Here is a 13,322-nt window from a genome sequence, read left to right as displayed (position 1 = left end):
TGACAGTGTCTGTGATTTATTTAGAATTCAAGGCACACTTAACCAGCATGGCTACCACAGCATTCTTCAGCGATACGCCATCCCATCTGGTTTGGGCTTAGTGGGACTATCATTTGTTTTTCAACAGGACAATGACCCAACACACCTCCAGGCTGTGTACGGGCTATTGTACCTAGAAGGAGAGTGAGGGAGTGCTGCATCAGATGACCAGGCCTCCACAATCCCCCGACCTCAACCCAATTGAGATGGTTTGGGATGAGTCGGACCACAGAGCGAAGGAAAAGCAGCCAACAAGTGCTCAGCCTATGTGGGAACTCCTTCAAGACTGTTGGAAAAGCATTCCAGGTGAAGCTGGTTGAGATAATGCCAAGAGTGTGCTAAGCTGTCATCAAGGCAAAGGGTGGCTATTTGAAGAATCTCAAATATAAAATATATTTTGATTTGTTTAACACTTTTTTGGTTACTACATGATTCCATATGTGTTATTTCATAGTTTTGATGTCTTCACTATTATTCTACAATGTAGAAAATAGTCACAATAAAGAAAATCCCTTGAATGAGTAGGTGTGTCCAAACTTTTGACTGGTACTGTATATCCTACAGTGCATAAAGTTTCACTTTGCATCTTTTATTAAGGTTTGCATTTTTCATTCAACTCTCCTATTTCTGTCTCCAGTGGGATGCAGGTCCCTCGGGATCGGAAGAACCCCTTGTTCACCATCTGCACGCGTGCGTTCTTCTTGTAGGGAGCCTCCAGGGGCTTGTCCACACGCCAGCCATACATAGACGATGAGAGAACAGGCACCTGCCTACCCCTTTCCTGGTGCAACAGGACAAAATGGTTCATCAATCATTGACATAAATAATGGCCAGGAGGAGTTCTAAGTGGACTGGCAAAAATGAAGGTACATCTTCAGAAAGATTATGGCCCAGAGAAGAGGCTTTGTAAATACTTACCTCCTTATTAATGTTCAGTGTAAGGTTCACAGCCTTGTCATCACGTGACACTTTGGGCTCATACCCCTCCCTGAGGTGGAACACTGCATCATAAACCCTTCCTTGGTCCTCACGCTGTGTATATAAAACACTGTGATTGGCTAATGCCATCATTGGCGGTAGTAGCGTCCCTGGAAGCATATTTTACTACAGGATTACTGGTTCAAAACAAGCCCTGCCCCGGATGTAGCCTACCACCTCAGTTGCTACATGGCAGCAGTGCGTGAATGAGTGAGTCTCGTAGACCTTTGTTGGAAATGTGTTCCCTTTTACATTGGGTTTTGTATTTGGGCCATGTCTTTACAGAGGGGCAATAGACCAGCATCTGTTCGTTTAGCCTTTGACCTTTTTGGCACAGAGTTAAGGCTAAGGCACTGACTTTCCCATGTTTACTGCAACTCATATCAGATGAGAATAATACACTGTATTTGATGTCCCATAGCTATGCATTTGATTTACCTCCGGTAATATGCGCTGGAAATAAGAGGAACGGGACACCGCGTCCAGCTCGGTTTGAGTGAAGCTTCGCGTCCGCATGCTCGTGTTGCCCCCTTCTGTCTTGCTCATGTCACTGCACTAGCGTGGAACAACGTGTTGCAACGGTAAGCCAAGATCTAGATGTCTTCATAGAAAGCTAAGCTTTTCAAATAGACCTCTCAGTTAAAAAGGTTCGCGCAACTCTCACTATGACGTCTGTTGTTAAAACATATTTTAGTTCTTCAGTTGATTCTGTCACAAACGTTGGGTGTTCAAACTTCAGGGCTCATCTGTAAAAGAGACCTTGTTCTCAGTATGACAGTATAAATAAAAATATGGCTCTGGCTTGCACACCCAATCATGAGAGGAGGGCGGTCGTCGTTTGGTGTTTCACCGTTCCTATGGAAACACAGAAAAGCTTTACCGGAAAATAGTTGATAGGGAGTTTATAACAAGTTATTTCAACTGGCTAATACGTAATCAAAAACTGTTAACTAAACAAGTAAATAGTATATAGTAGTAGTAATCACTTAAAACTATCGACGATGCATCCTATACGCCTCGAATCCGGTGAGGTGGAAGAAGAGAGTGGCGGGGACTCCAGGACGACCCTGCAAGCTGGAGATGCAGAAATATTGCTGGACACGATGTCAACAACTTCCAGTAATCATGGTTAGACAGTTCACTAAAAATATAATTGAGCATAATAGTCAGCACGTGGCAACATGTTAAATCAACCCATGTGTCTAGCCATGTCTAAAGTTATCCTCCTCTCTCACTTCAGAGGAGGAGGCCTCCACGGCGAACTGCAGCCCCCTGGCAAACGTTATCGAAGGAGAACGTTCTGTGTCCTCACAGACAGAAGTTGACAAACTCATACAAGCCCAACAACAAGAGAAAAAGGAGAAGGACTCAGGTCCAAGGTCATCTTAAAAGCTAGGACTTGGCTATCAGTAGTCTACTAGCATTCTTGTTCATTCTGTCTAGCATTCTAACTAGTGACGCTTTATGTTCCTCAGAATGACAAAGACATTTCTGAAGGACCACTGCAAGCAAAATAAACTCTACATGACACCTCGATTGAATGACACACTGTATTTGCACTTCAAAGGTGTGTGTGGAACTATTGTTGTTGTTTATGGATGGTTTAGATATATTGTGCATGAATAATTTATAGAAATTCACATAGAATTGTAGGTGGAATACAACTGCACTGTTAGTGTTCTTGTAGTATTCTAATGTTATTTGTTTTATGTTTTGTGTTTTCCCCTCTTAGGCTTCTCCACCATAGAGAATCTGGAGGAGTACACAGGGCTGAAGTGTCTCTGGCTGGAGTGCAATGGGCTGCAGCGCATCCAGAACCTGCAGGCCCAAACAGACCTACGTTGCCTCTTCCTCCACCAGAACCTCATACACAATCTGGAGAACTTAGAACCACTCAGCAAGCTCTGCACCCTCAACGTCTGCAACAACTACATACGCACCATCAAAAACATTGGTGAGTCTGTCCTCACTCTATGTACCACACCTATCAGGCTATCTCAGTGCGTATAAATGTGTCTCCATCAATCTGATTTGTGAGTATTTTCCCAGCCTGCCTGCCTGATCTGGGCACCCTGCAGATAGCCCATAATAAGCTGCAGACAGTGGGAGACGTGGAGCATCTGAGTCAGTGCCTCTCCCTCAGTGTACTGGACATGTCCCACAACCTGCTGGATGACCCAGACATCCTCACTGTGCTGGAGAGAATGCCTGAACTGGTGAGAAGATATGCTCACAACCGGCTCACACAGATGAACGATACTGTATGCTAATAGAGATCATATCATCTTTATTCATTAGTATGCCCATGCTCATGACACACTGACTATAACATGCTAATACTCTTGCTTCATGCTGATAATATACCCAAGCCTGTGTATGTGTGTGATTACACCCTTGTTGTTCCCTCCTCCTCAGCGCGTGCTGAACCTGATGGGAAATGAAGTGATAAAGAAAATCCCATACTACAGGAAGACTATGATCATACGTCTAAAACAGCTCACGTACCTGGATGACCGACCTGTGTTCCCAAAGGACAGGTGCATTACCAGTTGGTCTCTATTTGCCTGTGCATGTCATACTTATGGTTGAATCATTGTGTCGTCTGTGATGTTGGTCTTTGGTTGCTGTATGATTATCATGTGGTTGCGGTATGAAGGGCGTGTGCGGAGGCGTGGGGGACAGCGGGTCCGGAGGGGGAGCGCAGGGAGAGGGAATCGTGGCAAACGCGAGAGAGAAGGAAGATCCAGGAGAGTCTGGACGCTATTGCAAACATCAGAGACCAAGCCAGAGAGAGACTGCGACTCAGAGAGCTGCAAGAGAGAGGTACGAACACACACACTCATATCCACACACACACAGACACACACACACACACTTGCACACTCCTACACACACGACGTAGAGAAGGTTTGATAAGGGTGTGTTGACCTTTTCTAGGGGAGTGTGAGACCACCACAACTCCAGAACTTGAGAGCCACAGTGAAGAGAACCAGAGCCAGAATCAGAGCCCGGGCTGGGAGGAGAGGATCCAGGCGTTTGTGGAGGACAGTCTGGAGGCCCATGAAGAGTTCCTACAGACACAGAGAGAACAGCCAGAAAAGGAGGAGCTAGGGAATGAACAGCCACAGAAGGAGCAACAACTAGAAAGAGAGGATCCGAAGAGAGATCAGCTAGAGAGAGAGCACCAAGAGGGAGATCAGCTAGAGAGAGAGCACCAAGAGGGAGATCAGCTAGAGAGAGCGCACCAAGAGGGACATCAGCTAGAGAGAGCGCACCAGGAGGGAGATCAGCTAGAGAGAGCGCACCAAGAGGGAGATCATCTAGAGAGAGAGCACCAAGAGGGACATCTGCCAGATGGAGAGCAAGCAGCAGAAGAAAGCTTAAAGGAAGAACTGTTAGATGTAAACCAGTCAAAGAGAGAACAAAGAAGGCAGAAGTTAGAGAGAGAGCAGTCAGTATGTGGCCAGCCACAGTCTCAGACAGCTGGGGTGATTGTAGAGCACGGTCCTGGACCAATGGTGACCGAGCTAGAGGAGACAGAGGACCTGGAGACCATCCACCTGGAGCCACGCCCACCACTTCGTATTGATGTGAGTCAGACTGACCACCACAGCCAAGCATTACCAGTCACTATCACTATAATAGAGTGATTATTACACTGTAATAACGTTTTGTTGTTGTTATCTAGTCCCTCTCCATCAGTGTCTTATCCAAAAGCTCAGACTGCCTCAGACTCTTATCATTTAGCTCTTGACTCTAACCTTAATTTAGAGCACTAAAGCCTTGACCCCTGACTAATGGTCACCTGACTCTCCACAGGATCTCCCTGACCTGGAGGATGTGGACGTTGAAGATCCAGACAGCACCTGCATCTTCTCCTCTCAGGTACATTACATACCACACACTAGGCTGTAACTATGATTACCCAAAATAAATAATACCTTTAGCATTTATTGTACAATAGTCAGCAGGTATATTCCAAATACACACAATTAGTCTCTCAATTAGTCTCAAATACTAATATTTTATTAGGTCAGCACAGAGTGTATTTAATTTGGGTCAGCTGTGTTGTGTCTGAATTGACCACCTGTGTTTCCAGCGAGTATTCCGGCCAAAGATAGAGGTAATTTCAGGGGACAACAACGATGAAGACCCAATCATACATCAGATTGGGACAGTGTGGACCACAAAGACCACACCCACCTCAGATCCATGCTCACATTCACTGTTCAGAGTCTGTGGCAACACATTAAACAAATCGCCCACCAATCACCTAGTAGCATTGGACCCAGAGGCGGGGGATGCCCCAGAGCAGGTGATATCAGAACCTCAGGGAGAACCCAGACAGAGGCAGAGCCCTGAAGCCAGCAAACCACGTTGTCTCATTGAGGAGCTGGACTAACCCTGCAGAAGGTTGTGATAGCATTAACAACACTAGGTTTATGTGTTTAATCTGGGAAAGCCTTGTTTTGCTGAAGACAGGTACAATGTAAGCACAGAGGGCTGCTATGGAGCACAGAGATAACTGAGTTATTTCGCAGCCACTGGTTTACACCCAACACATTTTCCACTCAAAACAATGTTTTTGGGTTGGGTTTTTTGTTAGTTATTCGTAGCTGTTCTGTTACTGGTTATACTTTATATTCAGTATTCTCAGGCTCAGTGTTCTAAATTAAATGTTAATGAACTGCATTCAAGTCCATTCCAAGATAATCCCAGGCAGATTATAGCCAGGGTTCATAAAATAAAACGTTATAAATACAGTCTGGTGAATTTGTCTCATTGCTTGTTACACAAATACTTAAAATATACCACTAGGTGGCACTTAAGTACCAAATGTGCACCTCAGATATGCAACAGACTGGCTCATTCTTACAGAAAATAAAACATAAAAAAAACAAAAACAAGTTTAGAAAATAGAATAATTTTGTCATACTGGCCCCCAGTGGGAATCAAACCCACAACCCTGGCGTTGCAAGCACCATGCTCTACCAACTGAGCTACACGGACTCTCTCCCGTATCATTTAATCTACCCGGGCCTGAGGGTGAGATTTCAGGGCTCCCTGAAAGATAACATGGCCCAGTGCCCAGGTCAAATACTGGTGACAGGGAGACTAGATCATATATTCTAGTAGATTGGGTCTTTAAATAAAGGTACCAAAAAGAGGATTAACCAAAAATATATCCACCTGTCTCCTCATCTCTCTTGTCATACCCACACGCATGAACAAATGGGATTGTCTACTATTCTCTAAATATTTATTTCTGTTCATGACCATGTTCACATCCTAATTCACCATCTCTTCATGTTTCCATCCCCCCCTGCCCTCCCCTACTCTGACACATGGCTAGGATGTGGAGTGTGTGTGTCCTGGGCTGTCAGGAGGCTTGGAGGGATGCTGGGCAGGAACAAAGACAGATTAGATTGATCTGCTCATGACCTTCTGTTATGAAAGGGTTTAAGAGCAAAGATTACAAACACACACATGTACAGGACACACACACATTGCACGTTACATGCTACACCATACATATTCTTGTTAATATATTTTATTACAAATTAACACATGAATTAGCAAATCTCCCTGTCTGGATTAATCAGCTGTGTGTCTGATTTCACATTTTACAATTGAATGAAACAAAGCATGCACCCCTTAAAGCAACTGCTCTAAGCAACCTCACATTAAACTATGAAAACAAACATGTATCTAAGTGAAGTGCAGCTACTGTTATCATTTTTACATTATGATGAAACATAACATAATAAATCCACAGGCACACTGTGTAGTAGTGATGGCTATTCCATGCCCAGTGTCCACACAGGCAATGAAATAATCAATGATTGGGGAATAAAGGGATTTAGTCAGGTAGTGGGTGAGTAAAATACATTTAACAGGTGAACTCTTTTATAGCTCATATCAAAACACATAAGTGGATATATGTGTAGGGTGGCCCAGCCCCTAGAGTTACTTATCAACTGTATACAAGGATTCCTCTGTGTTGATCTCACCAACCCCCATTGTTGCACCTCTGGGTAGCAGACGTTCTGTTGTCTTTACAGGTCTGTAGGTCTGATATCTGATCTGAGGTTAATTTTACAGTAATGCTATTGGTCAACAACTCAGATTCTGTATCCAAACAACTCAGACATTATAAAATGTCTTAGATTCATTGTTCTTTCTATTTTTTGTTCCTGAACTGCTGTGGTGAGATACTCTATCTTTCTTTCTTTCTCCCTCTCTCATGAGCTATGTGCCATGGCTCAAGACATAGTTTCTTTGTCTCTCTCTCTCTCTGACCATGCCAACAATAATGCTTGTTAATGCTTTGTAACTTAAGCTTTATGCCTTGTATGTGAATCCATTCATTTTTATAAAGTTATTAAATATTACTTGCTTTGATACTCGCTTCTCATAACCATTATTTGATCTTAACATAATACTTGATTGCACATGGTTTAACTATAGTCTCTTGCATATTGCCATTTATCTTATGGAGTCCCCACTACACATGTTACATATAAAAACAGAGTTCACACAACATGTAGATTAAAGAGCAACTCTATCAGTAATGTCAGTTCTTCACTCTGATAAACGATAGGTGGTATTCAGAAAATTGCACAGAGAGGTTGACATAGAAATGTTATTTTACATAATATGCACAATAATGACGTCCATAACGCTTGGGAGTGTTTTCTTGCGTTTCTGTGTGTGTGTGTGTGTGTGTTTACATACATGTACATTCCTGTGTGTGTATGCATGTTGGAGGAGGTACGCATTTTGGAGTGAGGGGTTGTGTGCTTGCGTGTGTGTTGGAGTAAGGGGTTTTTACAGGTGTGTGTTGGTTAATACAGTGGGGGAAAAAAGTATTTAGTCAGCCACCAATTGTGCACATTCTCCCACTTAAAAATATGAGAGAGGCCTGTAATTTTCATCATAGGTACACGTCAACTATGACAGACAAAATGAGAAAAAAAAATCCAGAAAATCACATTGTAGGATTTTTAATGAATGTATTTGCAAATTATGGTGGAAAATAAGTATTTGGTCAATAACAAAAGTTTCTCAATACTTTGTTATATACCCTTTGTTGGCAATGACACAGGTCAAACGTTTTCTGTAAGTCTTCACAAGGTTTTCACACACTGTTTCTGGTATTTTGGCCCATTCCTCCATGCAGATCTCCTCTAGAGCAGTGATGTTTAGGGGCTGTCGCTGGGCAACACGGACTTTCAACTCCCTCCAAAGATTTTCTATGGGGTTGAGATCTGGAGACTGGCTAGGCCACTCCAGGACCTTGAAATGCTTCTTACGAAGCCACTCCTTCGTTGCCCGGGTGGTGTGTTTGGGATCATTGTCATGCTGAAGGACCCAGCCACGTTTCATCTTCAATGCCCTTGCTGATGGAAGGAGGTTTTCACTCAAAATCTCACGATACATGGCCCCATTCATTCTTTCCTTTACACGGATCAGTCGTCCTGGTCCCTTTGCAGAAAAACAGCCCCAAAGCATGATGTTTCCACCCCCATGCTTCACAGTAGGTATGGTGTTCTTTAGATGCAACTCAGCATTCTTTGTCCTCCAAACACGACGAGTTGAGTTTTTACCTAAAAGTTCTATTTTGGTTTCATCTGACCATATGACATTCTCCCAATCCTCTTCTGGGTCATCCAAATGCACTCTAGCAAACTTCAGACGGGCCTGGACATGTACTGGCTTAAGCAGGGGGACACGTCTGGCACTGCAGGATTTGAGTCCCTGGCGGCGTAGTGTGTTACTGATGGTAGGCTTTGTTACTTTGGTCCCAGCTCTCTGCAGGTCATTCACTAGGTCCCCCCATGTGGTTCTGGGATTTTTGCTCACCGTTCTTGTGATCATTTTGACCCCACGGGGTGAGATCTTGCGTGGAGCCCCAGATCGAGTGAGATTATCAGTGGTCTTGTATGTCTTCCATTTCCTAATAATTGCTCCCACAGTTGATTTCTTCAAACCAAGATGCTTACCTATTTCAGATTCAGTCTTCCCAGCCTGGTGCAGGTCTACAATTTTGTTTCTGGTGTCCTTTGACAGCTCTTTGGTCTTGGCCATAGTGGAGTTTGGAGTGTGACTGTTTGAGGTTGTGGACAGGTGTCTTTTATACTGATAACAAGTTCAAACAGGTGCAATTAATACAGGTAACGAGTGGAGGACAGAGGAGCCTCTTAAAGAAGAAGTTACAGGTCTGTGAGAGCCAGAAATCTTGCTTGTTTGTAGGTGACCAAATACTTATTTTCCACCATCATTTGCAAATAAATTCATAAAAAATCCTACAATGTGATTTTCTGGATTTTATTTCCTCAATTTGTCTGTCATAGTTGACATGTACCTATGATGAAAATTACAGGCCTCTCTCATCATTTTAAGTGGGAGAACTTGCACAATTGGTGGCTGACTAAATACTTTTTTTCCCCACTGTACATGCTCAGTCCAGTAAAACACAAGACTCACAGAGAGCCTATAGCAGTCTGAGGGAGGTCAGGGCTACATCCTGAGCAGGAGCAGTAAAGAGATGCATGCTGAGAGCAGAAGCGTGGTGTAGGCGGGTCCAAGGTGATGCGTGTGCCCTTTTAGAGTTTCTTGATTGGTCTGGTCTGACGTTGGTGGGCTCTGGGAAGGTGGCACGGGCACTGTATTGGGTGCCAGTGTGGTCCGGCTGGCACACATGTCATAGAGGTTTCCAGAAAACTGTGTCTTCCTGGACTCTTGCCTCAGAGACTCCCACACAGCCGCTGCATCTCCAGGACAACCGGCAAGTGCCGCATTCGCACACACATGGAACGCGTCCCATGACCTGCAAGGGGGCAAATATGACAACATGAGAACTTGAGTGTGGTTTGTGAGGGAGTGTGTTTTTTGAAAGGAAATGAAAGGAAAACTAAGGAAATCTGAAGGTTGTGAATGAGGGACGTGTAAGGGAGTGTGACGTGTGTGTGTGTTTACAGGTGTTGGAGCACATGTTGGGTGACAGAAATGTCAGTCTGATTCTGTATGAGTGACTTGGTCTGAAAATGTGATTTAGTTAGATTCACATTTACAACAGTTATGTGTGTGAGGAGATGGGAGAATATGAGAGGAGAAAAAGCTGGAGTGATTCAGAGTAGGTGTGAAGTTGGAGTGGGAGAGAGAGACTCACCTGCAGACTGTGTCAATGTCCTGTGTGCTCTGCTCTTTCTGTGTGTCACCCAGACTGTCCCCCAGAGTGAGGAGACACTGAGCAAAGCTCTTGTAGATGACGCCACAGGAGCTAGGGAGCGCAGCAGCCCAACACACAGGTGCCAGACCTGATTGAGGGGATGGAGTGAAGAATATCAATGTGAATTACAATAGATAGATAAGCTTCGTTATCCACTGCTGTTAATAGATTACTTTTCTTTTTTTTATTGACGTCTGGGGTTTTAGCATCGGAACAAGGTTGTTCATCAGCCTGCATTATATATTACAGAGTTACATCACGTGTGTGTGTGTCTTTGTGTGTGTGTGTGTGTGTGTGTGTGTGTGTGTGTGTGTGTGTGTGCGCGTTTGTGTCTGTGTGTGTGTGTCTGTGTGTGTGTGTGTGTATAATCAATATGTGTACACACATTGGCAAACATACAAACAAACAACCACATCATCACACACAAACACACACACATTAGCCCTGAGAGAGGGTGGAGAAGGAACATGAAGATTAGTATCACCACAGGGGGAAGGTTGGGGTGAATACAACACACTCTACACATGAATCTCTTGCTCTTGTCTCCTAGCACAACATGCATGATTTCTCTCTCTCTCAACATAACATTCATATAGCCTTTAATCATTTAACCCTCATCCTCAGCACAAACCTCAGTGGGATAGTATTCTCCAGCTGTCCCACAACTGGAGAGACGAGAGTGGGAGGGCACACACACACATAAACACACACACACTGCGCTGTTCGGAACAAGATAGAACAGCATGTATTTCATTAGGATAAGTGCTTCGTAAAACCTCTCTCCTTCATTTCCGAATGGATTCAGAAAGAAATACCTTTTCACCCATACCATTGCTCTCCTCTCCTGACCAACTTTCCATTACTCCATACCAACCCATCACTCCTGCCCTGCTATCTATGCCATCACTTCAGTTTAAAATATTCTTATTTTGAAGCATCACACTGCGCTCACCACACTAAAGTAACATCACTATAACACACACAGATAGAGACACACAGACATACAATACAAAAATAGATAAGGGAAAGGCATCCTTACAGAGGTAAAGAGCAACAGGCTGGAGGAAAGTCACGGTGCAGGCATGGGACCTCATACTCAACTGGCCCAACTGAGCCCAGTGGAGCCCCAGCACACAATTAATGGCTCTGATCTGATGACGTTCACAGCAGTGTTATAATCCTGGACAGAATGTTGGTGTCTTCTCAGAGTGAGGTGTCCTGTCATTCATTTGTTGGATCAGCAGAGCTCAAGAGTAGAGCAGAGCGTACAGGCAGATCGTAGTGAGTGTTCACTGGATTAACAGAGCAATGGGCCGACGTGCTGCATCCAGGGGATGTGCGTGTGTGTAGGGGAGGGGTGGAGGGCAAGCTGTGGAAAGCTTGGGGCAACGGACCAGGGACGTCACATCATAGCACACTGGATTAGAGCATTCTCATTTCCAACCTCAGTATTAAGGGCATTTAGTGGAGGTTAAAAAAAACACATAGCACAAACTCACAATGCAGAGTGTTTGTCAATAGTTTGGTAGAGAGATAGAAGAGAGAGCGGAGTTTACAGAACATGCATTCTTACATGTAGGTAAAAAAGAGAGGGAAAATACTCCCTAACACAGACCCATACATTACTATTTCTCAATTAACAGAATTTATTCTGGGTTTATTGAGAATTACTCAGTAAATCTGTCCTATCCACCCGCACACACACATACAGTTTCTGCCTGTGTGGGGCTATGTCTTGTTTTCTAGGACAGTGAGGTGGGCTGTGCTGTCCTAGGTTAAATAATCAGACGTTTGGGGAGAAGCGGGCAGATTGATGAGATCCCAGTGATGATTAGAGGATCCTGCCCACCTGGGAGAGACGAGCTCGGATTCACAGCATCCTCTGGGAAACTCAGCCCCCAGAGGACGGGGAGGTGGGGCAGGGTTCAGGCAACATTAGTTACCCACACACAGATCATGTATGGAGTTTCCCGCTGCCCCCCGTTCAATGCCAGCCCTTCCTGGTTGAGCCTTTGTATTATATTTTACAGATAGTGTTAACAACACACTTCCCACTGTATGCCTCCTGCTCCACCCTCCCTGCCCCACAGATGGCTGGCGCTGGGTGCATTAGTAGATAAGTCCTGTTTCACATCTGTAGACAGTCACACATGGCAGGAACGATATCTCAACAGTAATCTACGGCTTAATACAACCATTAACTTCTGAATAATCAGACTGCCTGTCTGCCTCTGGAGATACCTGCTATGCCCCTCTCTCTCTGTGTGTGTGTGTGTGTGTGTGTGTGTGTGTGTGTGTGTGTGTGTGTGTGTGTCGTACCATCAGAATGACAATCAGAATGACAACCGGAAGCAGGGATTGAGATTAGGACACATGAAATGTATTTTTTGTTCTAAAGACATCCAATCCCATACTGGTCCTATACACAATATCCCTGACTATCTGATTGCAGAATAAGGGTCTCAGCTTGGCAGGAAGCTGAGAGAGCCACAATCGTCACACTGCTGTTTAATCTCCAATAGAATATATAGCACCAGAGAACACAGGGGCTAACCAAATCATCAGGGGCAAACAAGGCTAAACAGGCTTAACATAACCAAAAGAAGAAATGTGCCACAAAAGCGAATGTAATATCCTTACAAATAGAGGCAAATCCACTTGGAACGATGCATGGCAGTGTGGTCACTTACACAAGTCACGCGATGACCACTGAGAGCTTTGGCACGGGATTGTCTGATAGAGGATTTCATGAATTGTTTGTTTTGTAAAAAATATATAATTCACAGACATTCACGTCAAAACACAGTGTTATACTTTAATCTTGTAATACTCTTTCATGACATAGGGTTTCCTCTTGCAAGTACCATGATATGAGAGGCAGCTGAGTCATGCACATCGTTTTTTGGAATTTGATTAATATTATAGAATTAAGAGGCAGTAAGGAAGAGACAGTGAAATTATTAGACATGAGTGGCTACGCTACGTAGATACTGTGTGTGGTGAAAGCGAGAGAGAAAGACAGGATAGGGAAAGGGAGAGAGAGTTGTGTAAGTTTGATTGACAGGCCTAGATT

General features: G+C 44.1%; 3 protein-coding genes across 3 annotated transcripts; 1 reads left to right on the top strand and 2 right to left on the bottom strand.

The window, feature by feature from the left end:
- Positions 1-631: 631 nt before the first annotated feature.
- On the bottom strand, positions 632-1,533 carry LOC311128562 (cilia- and flagella-associated protein 90-like; the record flags this gene model as incomplete). Its single annotated transcript, XM_084160749.1, has 3 exons — positions 632-820; positions 958-1,071; positions 1,456-1,533. 3 exons carry the CDS (start codon positions 1,531-1,533, stop codon positions 632-634), a joined length of 381 nt encoding a protein of 126 aa, XP_084016875.1.
- Positions 1,534-2,018: 485 nt separating this feature from the next.
- LOC311128333 (uncharacterized protein) lies at positions 2,019-5,419 on the top strand (the record flags this gene model as incomplete). The annotated part of the gene is made up of 10 exons (XM_084160442.1): positions 2,019-2,136; positions 2,258-2,396; positions 2,493-2,584; positions 2,750-2,971; positions 3,067-3,233; positions 3,433-3,554; positions 3,674-3,840; positions 3,955-4,607; positions 4,837-4,902; positions 5,117-5,419. The coding sequence occupies 10 exons, from the start codon at positions 2,019-2,021 to the stop codon at positions 5,417-5,419; spliced, it is 2,049 nt and encodes a 682-aa protein (XP_084016568.1).
- Positions 5,420-9,537: 4,118 nt separating this feature from the next.
- On the bottom strand, positions 9,538-11,109 carry LOC311128561 (neuritin-like protein; the record flags this gene model as incomplete). Its single annotated transcript, XM_084160748.1, has 3 exons — positions 9,538-9,847; positions 10,190-10,337; positions 11,079-11,109. The coding sequence occupies 3 exons, from the start codon at positions 11,107-11,109 to the stop codon at positions 9,538-9,540; spliced, it is 489 nt and encodes a 162-aa protein (XP_084016874.1).
- Positions 11,110-13,322: the final 2,213 nt, after the last annotated feature.

Source organism: Coregonus lavaretus (genome assembly GCF_964263955.1).
Source record: "Coregonus lavaretus genome assembly, chromosome: 4".
Lineage (NCBI taxonomy): Eukaryota > Metazoa > Chordata > Actinopteri > Salmoniformes > Salmonidae > Coregonus > Coregonus lavaretus.
This window is presented reverse-complemented; position numbering and strand designations above follow the sequence as displayed.